This window comes from Pollicipes pollicipes, unplaced genomic scaffold, assembly GCF_011947565.3.
Source record: "Pollicipes pollicipes isolate AB1234 unplaced genomic scaffold, Ppol_2.1 Scaffold_4002;HRSCAF=4701_pilon_pilon_pilon, whole genome shotgun sequence".
Classification (NCBI taxonomy): Eukaryota; Metazoa; Arthropoda; class Thecostraca; order Pollicipedomorpha; family Pollicipedidae; genus Pollicipes; species Pollicipes pollicipes.
In genome coordinates this window covers 23,320,613-23,335,604 of record NW_023596420.1, presented here as the reverse complement: position 1 = coordinate 23,335,604, position 14,992 = coordinate 23,320,613, and the positions used below count along the sequence as shown (strand labels likewise).

Here is a 14,992-nt window from a genome sequence, read left to right as displayed (position 1 = left end):
TTATCAATGTGCGACTGATGCCAAACTTCCAAGTGGATGGAGCCAGGGGCCTTTTGGTAGCTGCACAATGGTGGTGGAAAAACACATCCAAAAATGGGCAGATCCATGGTTTGCACCCTTGTATGCACATATGCATGACTTCAAAACTCAGCCCATGCCTATGTCACCAGGTGGCCTTACATCAAACCAGGTCTATGTTACCAGGTGGCCTCAGAGCAACCCATGCTTTTGTTACCAGGTAGTCTCACCTCAACCTGTGCCATTGTGACCAGGTGGCCTCAGAGCAACCCATGCCTTTGTCACCAGGTGGCCTTGCATCAAACCATGCTTTTGTCACCAGGTTGCCTTACATCATCCCACACCTTTGTCAGCAGGGGTGCAGTTTCATGTTTAGCAAGAGGGTCTCAGCCCTTTCCCCAGTTTCTTTCCTGCCCCCTCCCAAAATTAAAAGAGGTTTGTTAAATTTGTGAAGAACTTGGACTGTGTGGAGATGGAAATGGTGGTAACCATTACCATATGATGCACAATTACTTTCCTATCCCCATTCCAAAAGGTTATGCAAAGCTTTGCTCCTGTCTGCCAGTGTGATCATCTGTTCCCTTGTCTTCAGAATGGTGTGTAGTTCCCCCGGGTGATGTCAAGCTCTGGCCCATTTTTGAATGGTGCTGCACATCTTGATCACAATCAGCATACTTAGTGTTCCTCTCATTGATTGGATGAGGCAAACTTGGGATGAATTAATGTATTTGGCTGCATCCCAATGTTGCAGAGAACACCACCTCTGGTGAAATGTTGTGTACACAGATGCTGCGAGCTCTTAGGTCACAACATTAAGGATTGTCCTTCCTTGTCTAAACAGCATGTTGATGACCCTGTGTCAGTCATTCTCCTGTGCAGCATTTTGGTGTATCCAGCAATGTTTTGCTCATAGATGGTGTTATTGAGGTGTAAACTGGTTCTAGAAAGGTTCTAGAAGGTTCTAGAAAATGTGGTTTGAATGGACTGTTTGTGTGTGTGTAGTGTAAGTTCCGAATTGTCCCTTTGCTGCTCTAAGACCGGTGTTTGTACCCTTAACCTGCACTTTTAAGTGGACTTATATGCATTTGTGTGAAGTGATTGTCTCAAGCCCATAACTCTGACAGGTAGAAGCTAAAGTCATTACTGTGTATGTATTGGATAATATGTAGGACAAAATGCATGGTCAAGTTGTAGTTCTACCAAACTTGAAAGATACATGTGCTTTGCTTTTCAGTGGAATGCTACAAAGAAATTCAAGTTAGTGTGTAATTAAAACACTAGGATTTTCTGGGCTTATTGAAGAAGATTCTGTTTTCAAAAAGCTCTGTTCACTGTGTGCAATTCAAGCACAGGTGTTTGAACACACTATGGCTGATGGATCAGGGAACATACCAGCCTGTGAGCAAACTGCAGCCCAGGCTGATGCTGAAATTATCTGCTCTGGAGATAGGGATGGCTCTTCAGTTCATGGTCAGGACAGTGTTTCCTTGGGAGTAAGTTCTGATACCATGGATGCTGATGCATGTTGTGGGGCATCTGAAGGAGGCATGACTTCAGGTGCAACTGACAATGCTGGAGAGAGTGAGACCACACATGCAATACAGAAAGTTGTGCCAGATGATTCAAGCAGTATGCCAGCTGCTCCAACCTCTGACCTCATGGACAAAGAAAGTGAGATGGCAGGTCAGCAGACTTCTGGCCATGATAACAGTGAGCATCAACAGCAAGAGCAGAGCATGGCTGATGCCAGCCAAACCATATCAAATCAAGAGGATGACGCTGCTGATTCAGAGCGGGAAGCTGCCGATTGTGCCATGTCGGGCACTGAGGCGGATGATGAGGGGAACTTTGGAGTAAATGGTGCAGCTGCTACGGGTCTGCTAAGTTTGTCAAGCTCGTCAAGTGATGATTCAGACAGTAGCGATGATATGAGGAAATCAGCCATGGTGAGACACAGTTCATGTCTGTGGTGGTTGCACATGACATGGTCGTCTTTGACGTTCTAGGATTCGATGTGTTAAATTGAGCTGTGCCGTGAGCGTGCTTATCTTTTGAAGGCAGCGTGACCTGTGATGCTGCATTTCAGCCTGTGGTCATAAACATGATTTTATGGAATGGTCATTAAAATGTCATATTGTGTTATTTTTCAAGACTGAAACAGCATTGTATTATGTGACTGCTGGTGTGTATGTTCTTCACAGTTTATAGTTTCGTGTTTATCTTCCTTTTGCTTGCCAGGCTGCATCTTTGGAAGACGTTAAAAGGAAAACAGAGGAAATCATGACGAAACCGAAGCCCACGCACTCTTGGTCTCTGGTGAAGGAATTACACAAGAGGTGACTGAATACGATATAATTTCGTCACGTTTGAAAAACACACTCGTTGATATGTAACATCTTACGTTTGCCGAGCATCTGTCTATAGCTGTCCATAGCTGCGCACCATTTCAGCTTGATTGTGGCGCCGGCGTTTTGCGCCGGAGCCAGCTGGTGACGGCGCCGCTCGGTCGGGCCGGCAGGCAGCTGGGCGGGCGGCCGTCGCTGCTGCACCAGGACAAGTTCCGGCTGCACATGTACAGCTCGCTGCACGCCGTCGAGCGGCTGGAACTGATGTCCAAGCTCTGCTGGCACGAGAGCTGCGTCAACTGCCTGCACTTCAACGCCACCGGCAGTCTGCTGGCCAGCGGCTCCGACGACCTCAACGTGGTCGTCTGGGACTGGCAGCGCAAGCGGCCCAGCTACTCATACCACACGGGCCACAAGAGCAACATCTTCGAGGTGGGGTGCCGAGGTGGCGGCCGGCCGGCCGGGCCCGGCGCGCGGGCTCGCGTGCCTGGGACGGCCGGGCCGTGGGCTGTCCTGCCATTGACCATTGACCCGTGTACCACTGACGCCCGGGCTGGTCCTGCCCGCACAGGCTGAGCTGTGGCGCCTCCTGCGCAGGGGGCGGTGGCGCGCCGCTGCCGCCGTGGAGCGGTGCGGTGGGCGACTGCGCCACTGCGTATTCGCACCAGCATTGTCACTGGTCTATGTTTCTCCGGTGCTGTGTGCACGGAGAGCGAGTCTGTTTGCAAGGCGCCTTGTTAACCGGCTCCGTGCGGTAAGATTTCTGAGACTGACGACTGGGCGATGTGCGCGTTCACAGGCCAAGTTCATGCCTCTTCACAACGACACCCACATTGTGTCGACAAGTCGCGACGGTCAAGTGCGGCTGGCTGAGATCTCGTCGGCCGGGGAGTGCCGCTCCATACGCAGACTGGCGCAGGTACCCCCCCCCCGCCCCCCGCCCCTCCTGCCCCTCATCCCAGCTGTCGTTCGCTGCACGTCTTCACTCAATGCTGTTTTGATAACCATTCTTGTTTAATCGATGTTCGTTACAGAGAAAGTATGCGAGCCGATAGTTAAAATTCAAGGATTTTTTCGGACTTGGTACCAACAAGTCTGATGTCATCGGTGTACGCTAGGTCCATCGTCACTGCTAGTTGTTTTGTATTGGTTTGAAGGAATTTTAACGATGCAAACCGTCGCCCATCATCAAACCGCCGTGGGCTGCTGTCGGCGACGATTACAGTCTCTGGCCTTCTTTCCGTTTTCGGGTGTACATACGGAATAAGAAGGGGATTCCGCCCACGTTTGTAGCATATGTCCAACAAGATTCCCCGTGTACCTCATGCTGACAGTGGTATGCTCGAGTTCGGTGAGGCGACCCTCTTGGTGGCTGTATGCGGCGCGTGTGGACGGTGCCGTCTCGGCGGCTATTTGTGGCGCCTGTAGACGGTGCGCCGGCTGAGGCGGCCGGCGTGTGTATGACTGCTGTTGACCGGGGCGTGCCCTCTCGGCGGCTGTATGTGGCACGTGCGGGCGGTGCCCTCTCAGCGGCTGTGTGTGGCACGTGCGGACGGTGCCCTCTCAGCGGCTGTATGTGGCACGTGCGGACAGTGCCCTCTCAGCGGCTGTGTGTGGCACGTGCGGACGGTGCCCTCTCAGCGGCTGTATGTGGCACGTGCGGACAGTGCCCTCTCAGCGGCTGTGTGTGGCACGTGCGGACGGCGCCCTCTCAGCGGCTGTGTGTGGCACGTGCGGACGGTGCCCTCTCAGCGGCTGTGTGTGGCACGTGCGGACAGTGCCCTCTCAGCGGCTGTATGTGGCACGTGCGGACAGTGCCCTCTCAGCGGCTGTGTGTGGCACGTGCGGACGGTGCCCTCTCAGCGGCTGTGTGTGGCACGTGCGGACGGTGCCCTCTCAGCGGCTGTGTGTGGCACGTGCGGACAGTGCCCTCTCAGCGGCTGTATGTGGCACGTGCGGACAGTGCCCTCTCAGCGGCTGTGTGTGGCACGTGCGGACGGTGCCCTCTCAGCGGCTGTGTGTGGCACGTGCGGACGGTGCCCTCTCAGCGGCTGTGTGTGGCACGTGCGGACGGTGCCCTCTCAGCGGCTGTGTGTGGCACGTGCGGACGGTGCCCTCCCGGCAGCTGTGTGTGACACGTGCGGACGGTGCCCCCTCGGCGGCTGTGTGGCGTCTGTGGACGGAGCGCCGGCTAAGGCGGTCAGCGCGTGTATGACTGCTGTTGACCGGGGCGTGCCCTCTCTCTGCGCAGCACCGCGGCTCGGGACGCAAACTGGCCCTGCAGCGCGACTCTCCGCACACGGTGCTCTCTTGCGGCGAGGACGCGGTCGTCTTCAGCATCGACGTGCGGCAGAACAAACCGAACAGGTGGGTCGCCGCGCCGCCTGGGCGACGTGGCCGCTCCTGGCCGTACGCCAAAAGAGAGACGCCGGGCTGTGTATCGACCTGACCATTGTTGTGTGGACGTGCTAATGTTACCGTCATGGGGGAAAAGCCGCGTATCGTTTGGGACCTTGCATGGTGACGGGACGGGCCGTGGGTATGTAAGAGACGACTCGTTTGCCGCGGATGTCGTTTGCTTTCGCCGACTGTATTTGCTCTGGTGGCGAGCATCCAGTCAGCTGTCAGCCTCGGAGCAGCGGCCCCGCGGTGAGCAGACCTGAGCTCCTCACCGGCGATCCTCTCCGCCGCAGACTGACCACCTGCATGGACAGCGGTAAGAAAGTGCCGACCAACTCGATCGCCACCCACCCTGAGGACGGCAACGTGTTCCTACTGGCGTGTGTGGACAAGTTCGTCCGGCTGTACGACCGGCGCATGATGGGCAACGACGAGCCTTATCGCCGCCTTTGTCCGCACAGACTGGTGAGTCAGGCCGGGACAGACTGCTGACTCAGGCTGGGGCAGACTGCTGACTCGCGTTGGGACAGACTGGTGAGTCAGGCCGGGACAGACTGCTGACTTAGGTTGGGGCAGACTGCTGACTCGCGTTGGGACAGACTGGTGAGTGGGACGGACCTGACCGATAAGCCAGGCTAAGGCAGAGTGGCTAGTCAGGCCGGGGCAGACTGGTTAGTCAGCCTGGAGCAGACTGGTGAACCAGACCGGGTGAGACTGGTTAGCCAGACTGGGGGAGACTGGTGAGCCAGACTCGGACAGACTTGAAGACAGATCAGGCGACCAGCTGGCGAGGCAGGTCGACAAAGGTTTGGCGCGGGCAGGCAGTGTGCCAGTCTGTTTTGCCAGCCTTGAGACTGGTAGAACAGAGCCACGACGGTCCGATGGGGCGCGCTGACCTCCTGTGTAGACGAACGTGACACCATGCTGCGCTGCCACGGCCGGCCCACCAGCTTGCAGTGGTGAGCGCCGTGTGGGCGGCCCGCCACCTGAGCTGCTGCAGGTGGGGAGCCGTGGTGCCCGCCGGGTCCAGCGGAGCTCAGTGCCACTGTGCGCCGACGGTCGGGAGACTCCGCCAGAGTTGGCCCGCTGCCGACCGGGACCCTGTCGAGACTGTGCGCTGCGGTGGTGCGCCGCTGTTCCGCGTGGCGAGCCTGGACAGGACGCCGTCCTGGCCCTGCTGCAGCTGGAGTCCGGCTACCGGTACAGCGTCACCTGCGGCGTGTTCAACTACAACGGCACCGAGATCGTGGCCTCGTACAACGACGAGGACGTGTACCTGTTCGACGCGAGCCACTCGGACGGCGCCGACTGCATCCACCAGTACTCCGGCCACCGCAACAACGCCACCAGTGAGCACACGCGGTGGGGCGGGGCTGCGGCCGGACCGGTGAGGGCGCCGGCCGCGCCAGGCCCGGTCTCCCGGCGGGCCCGCCGCCAGTCAGCGCTGTGGCGCGCCTGGTGGTGTGAACGTTCTGGCCGGGCGTGGTGCAGATGCGAGCTGCTGCACACATTGTTGCACACGCACTGCACATACTGTTGCACACACACTGCACATACTGTTGCGCACACTGTTGCACACTGTTGGCTGTTTGTTGAGGATGGGATGGCCGAGTGATGTGCGTAATGCAATCTGGCCGTCATTTTCAGTCAAGGGCGTGAACTTCTTCGGCCCGACCAGCCAGTACGTGCTCTCGGGCTCGGACTGCGGCAACATCTTCGTCTGGGACCGGGATACTGAAGCCATCGTCCAGTGCGTCCCTGGAGATGAAAACGGCGTGGTACGTACCCGGCCGCCGTGCGGCGCCGCGGCTTACACGGCCAGCACCGGTTCGACTCCGGTCTCCTACGTGGCGCCTTCCCCTCCCCTCCCCCCGGCGCTCTCCGCTGTAGGCCGAGTGATCCTGACTCGCCGCCCGTCCGGCAGGTCAACTGCCTGGAGCCGCACCCGTACTCCCGACCCTGACTCGCCGCCCGTCCGGCAGGTCAACTGTCTGGAGCCGCACCCGTACTCCCGACCCTGACTCGCCGCCCGTCCGGCAGGTCAACTGTCTGGAGCCGCACCCGTACTCCCGACCCTGACTCGCCGCCCGTCCGGCAGGTCAACTGCCTGGAGCCGCACCCGTACTCCCGACCCTGACTCGCCGCCCGTCCGGCAGGTCAACTGTCTGGAGCCGCACCCGTACTCCCGACCCTGACTCGCCGCCCGTCTGGCAGGTCAACTGTCTGGAGCCGCACCCGTACTCCCGACCCTGACTCGCCGCCCGTCCGGCAGGTCAACTGTCTGGAGCCGCACCCGTACTCCCGACCCTGACTCGCCGCCCGTCCGGCAGGTCAACTGTCTGGAGCCGCACCCGTTCATACCGGTGCTGGCCACCAGTGGGCTGGACGACGACGTCAAGATCTGGGTGCCGAGCAGGGACGGGCCGCCAGAGCTGGGCTCGCTGCGACAGGTGGGCGCCGCTGCTGCAGAGCGGCCGCCGCGCGGAGACGGCACCCATTCGGGACAGAAATGGCTTACACGGGGTGCATTAATTACAGAACACAGTAATTAAATTTAAAAAAATTAATTAAAAAATAAAAAGCTATGATATAATTAGAAAAGTGGTGACGTAGGATACTTTTTCTGTCATTATCATTTTTAGCCCATGCTGCTTAAGGAGCGCGTTTATTATTTTATTTATGCTATATTATCATAACTTTGAGACGCACTGAGTACGGCACGGGAGTATTCTTATAATTATGCCATTATCGCTTAATGTTCTTGTTTCGCCTACTCCTAGCGTATTCCAGGCCAATTAGTTTTGTCAGCTGAACTTGTAATGCAAGAGCTCCTAGTGGAAATGCTCCGTGACGTAGCTGTGTGCGTAGCCCGTCCCCTCATGCCGCACAATGAGAAGCGAGCCAAAGACCAGGCGGGCCGGGCTGGCGGCCGAGACGTCGCTGGTGCCAGCGAGTACGGCTGGCCTGGCGACGGCCTGTCGGCGTGTGCGCCAGTCCTGCGGGGCAGGCCCGCCAGACGCGCCGTTGGCGCCCCTGTCCGCCCGTCTGCTGACGGCCGTCTCGCCGTCTGTCGACAGACCGTGGAGACGAACCTGCGTGACCGGGTGGACGGCGACTCGCCCTCGACGGGCTCGCTCGGCAGCAGCCTCATGTGGACGGTGATGCAGCAGGTGCTCGGCTCGCAGTGGCAGCGGCAGCGGCGCCAGGTCAGTGCGCTCGCGCCCGGCCCGGAGACAGCCGGCTGGCACCCTGAGGCGGGGCGACGCGTGGGCTTGGTCTTTTCCGCGGTCTGTCTGCTGTAGGTGGCTTTGGCCGGGAAGCTAAGGTGGGAAGTCGCAGGTGGGGGCGGTGGACCTCGCTGGTTAGGATTTGGCCGTAGTGTGGGTTCCGGAAGTATCCTTCCGCGGGGATGTCAGGCAGACGGTACACGATGACCCGTCGTGCTGGCGCTGGCCGGCCGCACCAGCGGCGGTAGACCAGCGGCGATAGCCGCCGCCCACGTGCTATATATCCGGGTGCAGCAGAAGCCGACCGGCCCAGGGACGCCCACGGTCCGTGCCGTCCGTACCGCGTCCTGTTGCACACAGCTGTCGCCGACCGGCCCAGGGACGCCCACGGCCCCTGCCGTCCGTACCGCGTCCTGTTGCACACAGCTGTCAACGCACTGCCGGCGTGTGACTGGAGTCACCTGCTGTCGCAGATGTTCGACATGGACACGGACGACCCGGACGGCCGCTCCTCCGACAGCGACGACGACCAGCCGGGCGAGTGCCGGCCCACCTAGGAGCCCGCCGCAGCGGCCGGCGCCGGCGCGGGCCGCGCTCGGCCCGTTTGGTCTTTCGCAACAGCGTGTGGTGTGGCGTGCGGAGAGGCGGCGCGGCGGGCCGGCCGCCCCGCCAGACCGCCAGACAGCCCCGCCGAGCCCCGCTTGTCCCCAGCATATCGAGTGTGGGGTTCCCGTGTTAAGTCGTTTTGGCACCGGCCTTCGTCGCGCGATGGCCTTCTGACCCTGGCGTTTTTGGTCGCGGCGTACTAGACGCCGGTGGCGTCATTTGAACTTCGTTGGCGTGGTGTATGTCGTTGGGGCGGATTGATCACTACTCTGTGCAGCGTTTGGGTGGTATTTCAGAGCGAAGCACGTTGTCGTTCGAGCTGAGAGCAGTACAAGCGGTGCTGTCAATGAATATATGTATTGATAGTTGCCGGCGTGTTGGGGCACGTGTCGGGGCGCTGACGGGCGGCCGCGACCGGCGGAAAGCTCCGTCACGCAACGGCCGCTCGAGCTCCGTCGTCGGCGAGCGTTCACAGTGGGCTGCAGAGAGCGCGCTGGCTCAAGAAGCCGGACGCGCCCCAGACAATGCATGCTGGACCACCGCACGTCGGCAGCACCAGCGGCGCTACACTCGGCGCTCGGCGTGCCGCCGGTCAGGCCGACGACGCCGGGCGCGAGGCGGCGCGGTCCTCCGGCGCCGACGCCGGCAGCCGTCCTGCAGCGCGGCCACCGCCTCAGTAGCCGTACTTGTCGTTGAGGCTGGTGCGTCCGTCACCCGACTGGTCGGCGGGTGGCACCCAAACGTCGTAGGTGCCGTCGCCGGCGAGCCGCGAGTACGGCTCGGACGCCACCTCCTGCCGCCGCGTCACCGGTCAGGCGGGCCTTCAGTGAAGCCCCATCGGGCTCGAGACACGGCCAGTGTTACAACGCGCGCGAGCCATGTTTCCCACCTCCATACGCGACCATCCAACGCGTTTAAACGAGCGATCATCCGTGGAGATACCCACTGGAGCAATGGTAGTTTCAGGACAAGGCCACAAGCTTGTGGTGAGATGCGCCTGCAGCGCGTATTTCGATTACTGCGGGTAACGTGCGACTTCTACGGCTCGTAGACCACGCGTTATCACGTCGCGGTTTTCATGCCGAAAACAAGGGGATAATGATACAGTCCACGATACCGTGAAGCCTGCCGATGCTTAGCCAAGAGTCGTGCGGGGTTCATGAACTGCAAGTTAATCGCTCGCAGAAGTGTAGCCTCATTCCAATACATCGTCTGCCCCTTAAACGACCCAAAGCAGGTATGCTAACAAACCTTTTCTGCCTTCCGCCTGGTCCTCTCCTCACGTTTTCTTCTGGCTTTGTCAGCCTGCTGCTGTGCAGATTCTGAATGCTGCTGATCGACGGTGCCGCTCAGCGGGAGCCGTGGTGCCGCTACAGGCTCCTGCGGAGACCCGGCACCCTCCTTCTCGCCCGGCCTGTTGAAGGGCTGCAGCGCCCGGCCGACGGCGACCGTGTCCTCGCGCCGCAGCGTCGTATCCTGCGCGTCGTCCACACCGCGCTCACCGGCCGCCGGCACCGGGTCCGTGGTCCTTTCCACCGACTGGCACAGGTCGCTGGCGCTCCGGTCCGCTTCGGGCCCGGTCCCGGGCTCCTGGGCCGAGCTGCCCTCCATCGGCTCCGGGGAGGGCACGCGCTGTCCCGGCGCCGGGCCGTCGGACGGGAGCCGGCTGGCGGCGGCTGGCTGCTCGGGGGTCGGACCGGCCGGCACCCGTCGCTCCGGCTCCGACCCTTGCGCCGCCTCTTCCTTTCGTCCTCGACCTCGTCCTCGTCCTCCACGGCGGGCCCGGACGGAACGCGGCGCTCCGGTCCTCGGACGGCTCGCGCTGGCGCCGCGCACCGACCGGCCTTCTGCTGGCGACACAGCGCAGGCGGCCCATGCTCACAGGCGTCTTCGGCACGGCCGCTCAAACGCCCAGCAAGAGCACATGCGTACGCACCCGCCAAAGTTGTGATCCGTTCATGCACGTCAGGGCTTTGTTTGGTGACTGCACGTCGTTAATCTGGGTACAAAAGGCAGTCATCTCATGAGCAGGCTACAACCGGTACAAACACGCACGCAAATTAAGTCAAATGTGCTAAGAAATGATGTACGTACCAGTCAGTGACACAGCCAACTTCTGTCATCCGAACACGCCCCGCGGCGCGGGCGCGTCCGGTGGCGGTCCCTACCTTTCTCTTGCCGATGATGCCGGTGAGAGCGGAGCGGACGGCGGCAGCCTGTGGCGGCGGCCGCAGCGGAGGCATGGAGGCCGGCCGCGCCAGGTTCACCAGCCGACACAGACGGCCCTCCTCCGCCCGCAGCTGGGTCAGCTGAGTCTGGCACACGCAGGGACAGCTCATCGTACCACAGAGAGCGAGAGCTGGATGCCAGCCACATCAGCTCAGGGTTGTGTACAGGCAAACACGGCACGTCGGAAATACGTAGGCAGCATGTTCACGTTATTACAGCTCGTTCTCAATTCGGCTGCATGAGCTGGCGGACATCTCATCTCGTTCTCACATCCTGTTAAGTTCATGAACTGGCGGACATCTGATCTCATTTTCACATACTGCTCAACCGCATGAGCTGTCCAACATCCGATCTCGTTCTCACATTCTGCTCCAGTGCATGAGTTGGCGGACATCTGATCTCGTTCTCACATATTGCTCAAGTGCATGAGTTGGCGGGCATCTGATCTCGTTCTCACATGCTGCTCAAGTGCATGAGCTGGCGGACATCTGATCTCGTTATCACATACTGCTCAAGTGCATGAGCTGGTGGACATCTGATCTCGTTCTCACATACTGCTCGAGTGCATGAGTTGGCGGGCATCTGATCTCGTTCTCACATACTGCTCGAGTGCATGAGTTGGCGGGCATCTGACCTCGTTCTCACATATTGCTCACGTGCATGAGTTGGCGGGCATCTGATCTCGTTCTCACATATTGCTCGAGTGCATGAGTTGGCGGGCATCTGATCTCGTTCTCACATATTGCTCAAGTCCATGAGTTGGCGGGCATCTGATCTCGTTCTCACATACTGCTCGAGTGCATGAGTTGGCGGGCATCTGATCTCATTCTCACGTATTGCTCAAGTGCATGAGTTGGCGGGCATCTGATCTCGTTCTCACATACTGCTCGAGTGCATGAGTTGGCGGGCATCTGATCTCGTTCTCAAATGCTGCTCAAGTGCAGGAGCTGGCGGACATCTGATCAGCCCACTCATAGGCAGCGGCTTGACTGTCGAATGGACAGTGACATCGAGCTTAATCCGGCTACGTTCCCACTCATGTTGGACAGACACAGATGAGTGAGCGTGAACAACATTACATCACAATGAAGACAAAGCAAAAATAGTAGCGTAAATTATGCGCCCGGAGGACCACCTCCCGCAGCGGCCACTGGGTGCCTGGCCTCATATACACACGTATGCGGCCAGCCGCCGCGTCATGCTCACCTTGAGTCGGCGCCGCTCTTGACGGTCGCCGATGCCTCCTCGGCTCAGGCTGCTCATGAAGGCATCCAGCTCGTCCATCTCCCCCGGCTGACTCTCCGGCTGCTGAGCAGCCGCCTCGCTCTCCGCCAGACGCCGCTCCACAGCCAGGGCGTTCGACTGCACCCTCTGGTACTGCAGCAGCTGGTGAGAGGACATGGGGCGTCAGATGACACCCTCTGATACTGCAGCAGCTGGTGAGAGGACACGGGTTGTCAGATGACACCCTCTGGTACTGCAGCAGCTGGTGAGAGGACACGGGTTGTCAGATGACACTTTCCCATATTACAGTAGCTGGTAAGAGGACACTGGGCGCTAGATGGCACCCCTGCTACTACAGCAGCTGGTGAAAGGACACGGAGCGTCAGATGGCACCTTCCGACATTACAGTAGCTGGTGAGAGGACACCGGGCGTTAGATAGCACCGCCTGCTACTACAGCAGCTGGTGAAAGGACACGGGGCGTCAGATGGCACCCACTTAAAGCTGCATCAGCTGGTGAGAGGACACGGGGTGTTAGGTGGCACCCTGTCGCACCGCAGCAGCTGGGGACAGTTACAGAGCCACAGAGCACACCGCCCATAATTCCCGTCTTCCTTTATACTCTCATGCTGCATCAGCTAAAGAGAAGGTCCAGAGAACACCACGCTGCACCCTCCAGCACCGACGCACCTGGGGAGTGCTCGGTGCTCGGTGCGTCAATCTGCACCGTCCAGTACAGATCAGCGGCTGGAGAGAGTACAAAGAGCGCCGGTCTGCACCCGCTGGCATTGCAGCAAACAAGACTACAACACCATGAGAGTCCCATGACAAAACATGGAACATCCTAGCACCTTGTACTGCACCAGCTAGGGGGGAACCCACCCAGCACCAGCCTGCGCCACCTGCCACCGCAGCAGCTTGAGAGAGTGGCGGAGTGTTCGTAGCGGAGTGTTGCGGGCTCACCGCCCCGCCGGCTCTACTCACCAGCGACTGGTAGGTGTCGGGCCGGGCGGCGGCGGAGGCGCCGGCGGCGGCCTGCTGGCGCTTCTGGCGCTTCTTCTCCACGGCGCCCGTCCGGTCCAGGAACGTGTCGTCGTCGTCCGAGTCGTCGGCAGCCGGCTTCCGTCGCCGCTGCTGGCGGCTCTCTGCCGCCGGGGCGCGAGTGGTCAGCGCTGCACCTCCGCGCATCGACGCCACTGCCTGGCGGCGGGCAGACGCGAACCAAGCAGCCTTGCCTCGTCCGATCCATTCACTTGAACCCCACACACACTCGCGTGCCACACACTACTGCGGTACAACATCCTGTCTGATTCGCTCGGCTAGGCCTCGCCCGTGACCAGCAACCGCGGGCCGGAAGTCAAGCCGGTAAGCCGGAACCGGGTTTCACCGCTGTTGGGCCTGACTGAGGACGCTCCAAGCTAAGCTCAAAACACGGCCGCCGCCCGCCTACACGCGCCCTTCGTTACCTTGCCGAGCCTGTCGCAGCACGCCGGCCCTGTCCAGCATGCGGCACGCCTCCAGAGCGCACTGGAACACCGCTTCCTTCTTCTTGCCCACGTGCTGCGCCTCAGCGACGAGCGGCCGGCCGTCGTCGGTGTCGAGCGGTAGCCTGAGTGCAATGGCGGAGCGTCAGGCGCGGCCCGGCCGTCCGTCATACGGCGTCACCAGTTGCCGTAGCCCGGCCGCCCGCCACACGGCGCCGCGAGCTGCCGCGCGACGGCCTCCGCTACATAGGCAGCACCACCGCGCGACCGCTTCCGCTACATAGGCAGCACCACCGCGCGACGGCTTCCGCTACATAGGCAGCACCACCGCGCGACGGCTTCCGCTACATAGGCAGCACCACCGCGCGACGGCTTCCGCTACATAGGCAGCACCACCGCGCGACGGCTTGCACTACATAAGCAGCACCACCGCGCGACGGCTGAAGGCCTGCGCTATATAGCCAGCACCACCGCGCGACGGCCTGCGCTGCACATGCAGCACCACCGCGCGACGGCCTGCACTACACAGATAGGGGCTGGGGTTATACAAAAGCGAATGCCACGCTGGACTGTAGAGAAAGGGCTATGCCAGCCTATAGGAACTATGCAACTCTGTGTGGCAGGCAACATACACCTACACACATCAGCAAACATACCTAGCATAGTTGAATATTGGTTGGGATACTACGCGATTTGTTATGTCTCACCTGCATCCCAGCACCAACAAGGCTGCGCTACCGCCTCGGGTGGACTAGCGCCAGCTAGACTGACGAAAAATGGAGCCGCTTAACCTACCAGAGGGCCTTGCAATGGTCTCCAGAAGGGCGTGACACTGATCCGACCAGCAGCAGCGCGTGCCGGCCCGGACTGCAGCAGCTGGCAAGGGAGAGAGGGAGAAGGAAAGGAGGAGGGAGAGAGAAAGAGAGGGAGAGGGAGAGAGGGAGAGAGGGAGAGAGGGAGAGGGAGAGGAGAAGGGAGAGGGAAAGGAGGAGGAGGGGGAGAGAGAGAAGAGTGAGGGGAGAGAGGAGAAGGAAGGAGAAGGGGATAGGAGAGGGAAGAGAGGGAGAGGGAGGAAGGGAGAGGAGAAGGAGGAGTGGAGAGAGAGAAGGAGGGGTGGAGAGAGAGAGAGGGAGAGGGGTGGAGAGAGAGAAGGAGGGTGGAGAGAGAGAGAAGGAGGGTGGAGAGAGAGAGAAGGAGGAGGGTGGAGAGAGAGAGAAGGAGGGTGGAGAGAGAGAGAGAAGGAGGGTGGAGGAGAGAGAGAGAAGGGAGGGGGTGGGAGAGAGAGAGAGAAGGAGGGTGGAGAGAGAGAGAGAAGGAGGTGGGAGAGAGAGAGAGAGAGAGGAGAGAGAGGAGAAGAGAGAGAGAGAGAGAGAGGGAGAGAGAGAGGAGAGAGAGAGAGAGAGAGAGAGAGAGAGGAGGAGAGAGAGAGAGAGAGAGAGAGAGAGAGATAGAGAGAGAGA

General features: G+C 60.1%; 2 protein-coding genes across 2 annotated transcripts in view; one reads left to right on the top strand and one right to left on the bottom strand.

Annotated features, from left to right (window-relative positions):
- The first annotated feature begins 1,499 nt into the window (after positions 1-1,499).
- Positions 1,500-8,964, top strand: LOC119093107 (DDB1- and CUL4-associated factor 8). Its single transcript, XM_037216005.1, has 11 exons — positions 1,500-1,964; positions 2,257-2,354; positions 2,537-2,795; positions 3,163-3,282; positions 4,615-4,730; positions 5,057-5,228; positions 5,947-6,112; positions 6,411-6,541; positions 7,094-7,213; positions 7,841-7,969; positions 8,464-8,964. Exons 1-11 carry the CDS (start codon positions 1,527-1,529, stop codon positions 8,545-8,547), a joined length of 1,833 nt encoding a protein of 610 aa, XP_037071900.1. The 5' UTR covers positions 1,500-1,526; the 3' UTR covers positions 8,548-8,964.
- Positions 8,965-9,246: 282 nt separating this feature from the next.
- Positions 9,247-14,992, bottom strand: part of LOC119094256 (kanadaptin) — a 32,050-nt gene continuing 26,304 nt past the window's right edge. The window contains exons 7-13 of the mRNA XM_037217330.1: positions 13,515-13,657; positions 13,033-13,193; positions 12,032-12,211; positions 10,765-10,911; positions 9,977-10,446; positions 9,848-9,944; positions 9,247-9,389 (exon numbers count right to left, since the gene is read on the bottom strand). Coding sequence (XP_037073225.1) covers positions 9,270-9,389; positions 9,848-9,944; positions 9,977-10,446; positions 10,765-10,911; positions 12,032-12,211; positions 13,033-13,193; positions 13,515-13,657 — 1,318 coding nt within the window. The 3' untranslated portion in view covers positions 9,247-9,269. The remainder of the gene's footprint in view (positions 9,390-9,847; positions 9,945-9,976; positions 10,447-10,764; positions 10,912-12,031; positions 12,212-13,032; positions 13,194-13,514; positions 13,658-14,992) is intronic.

Excerpts from the sequence above, each read along its gene's own strand:
- LOC119093107 (XM_037216005.1), top strand. The coding sequence starts at position 1,527 with ATGGATGCTGATGCATGTTGTGGGGCATCTGAAGGAGGCATGACTTCA. Across the intron at positions 1,965-2,256 it reads ATATGAGGAAATCAGCCATG|GCTGCATCTTTGGAAGACGT; the intron begins GTGAGACACAGT and ends TTTGCTTGCCAG. Across the intron at positions 4,731-5,056 it reads CGGCAGAACAAACCGAACAG|ACTGACCACCTGCATGGACA; the intron begins GTGGGTCGCCGC and ends TCTCCGCCGCAG.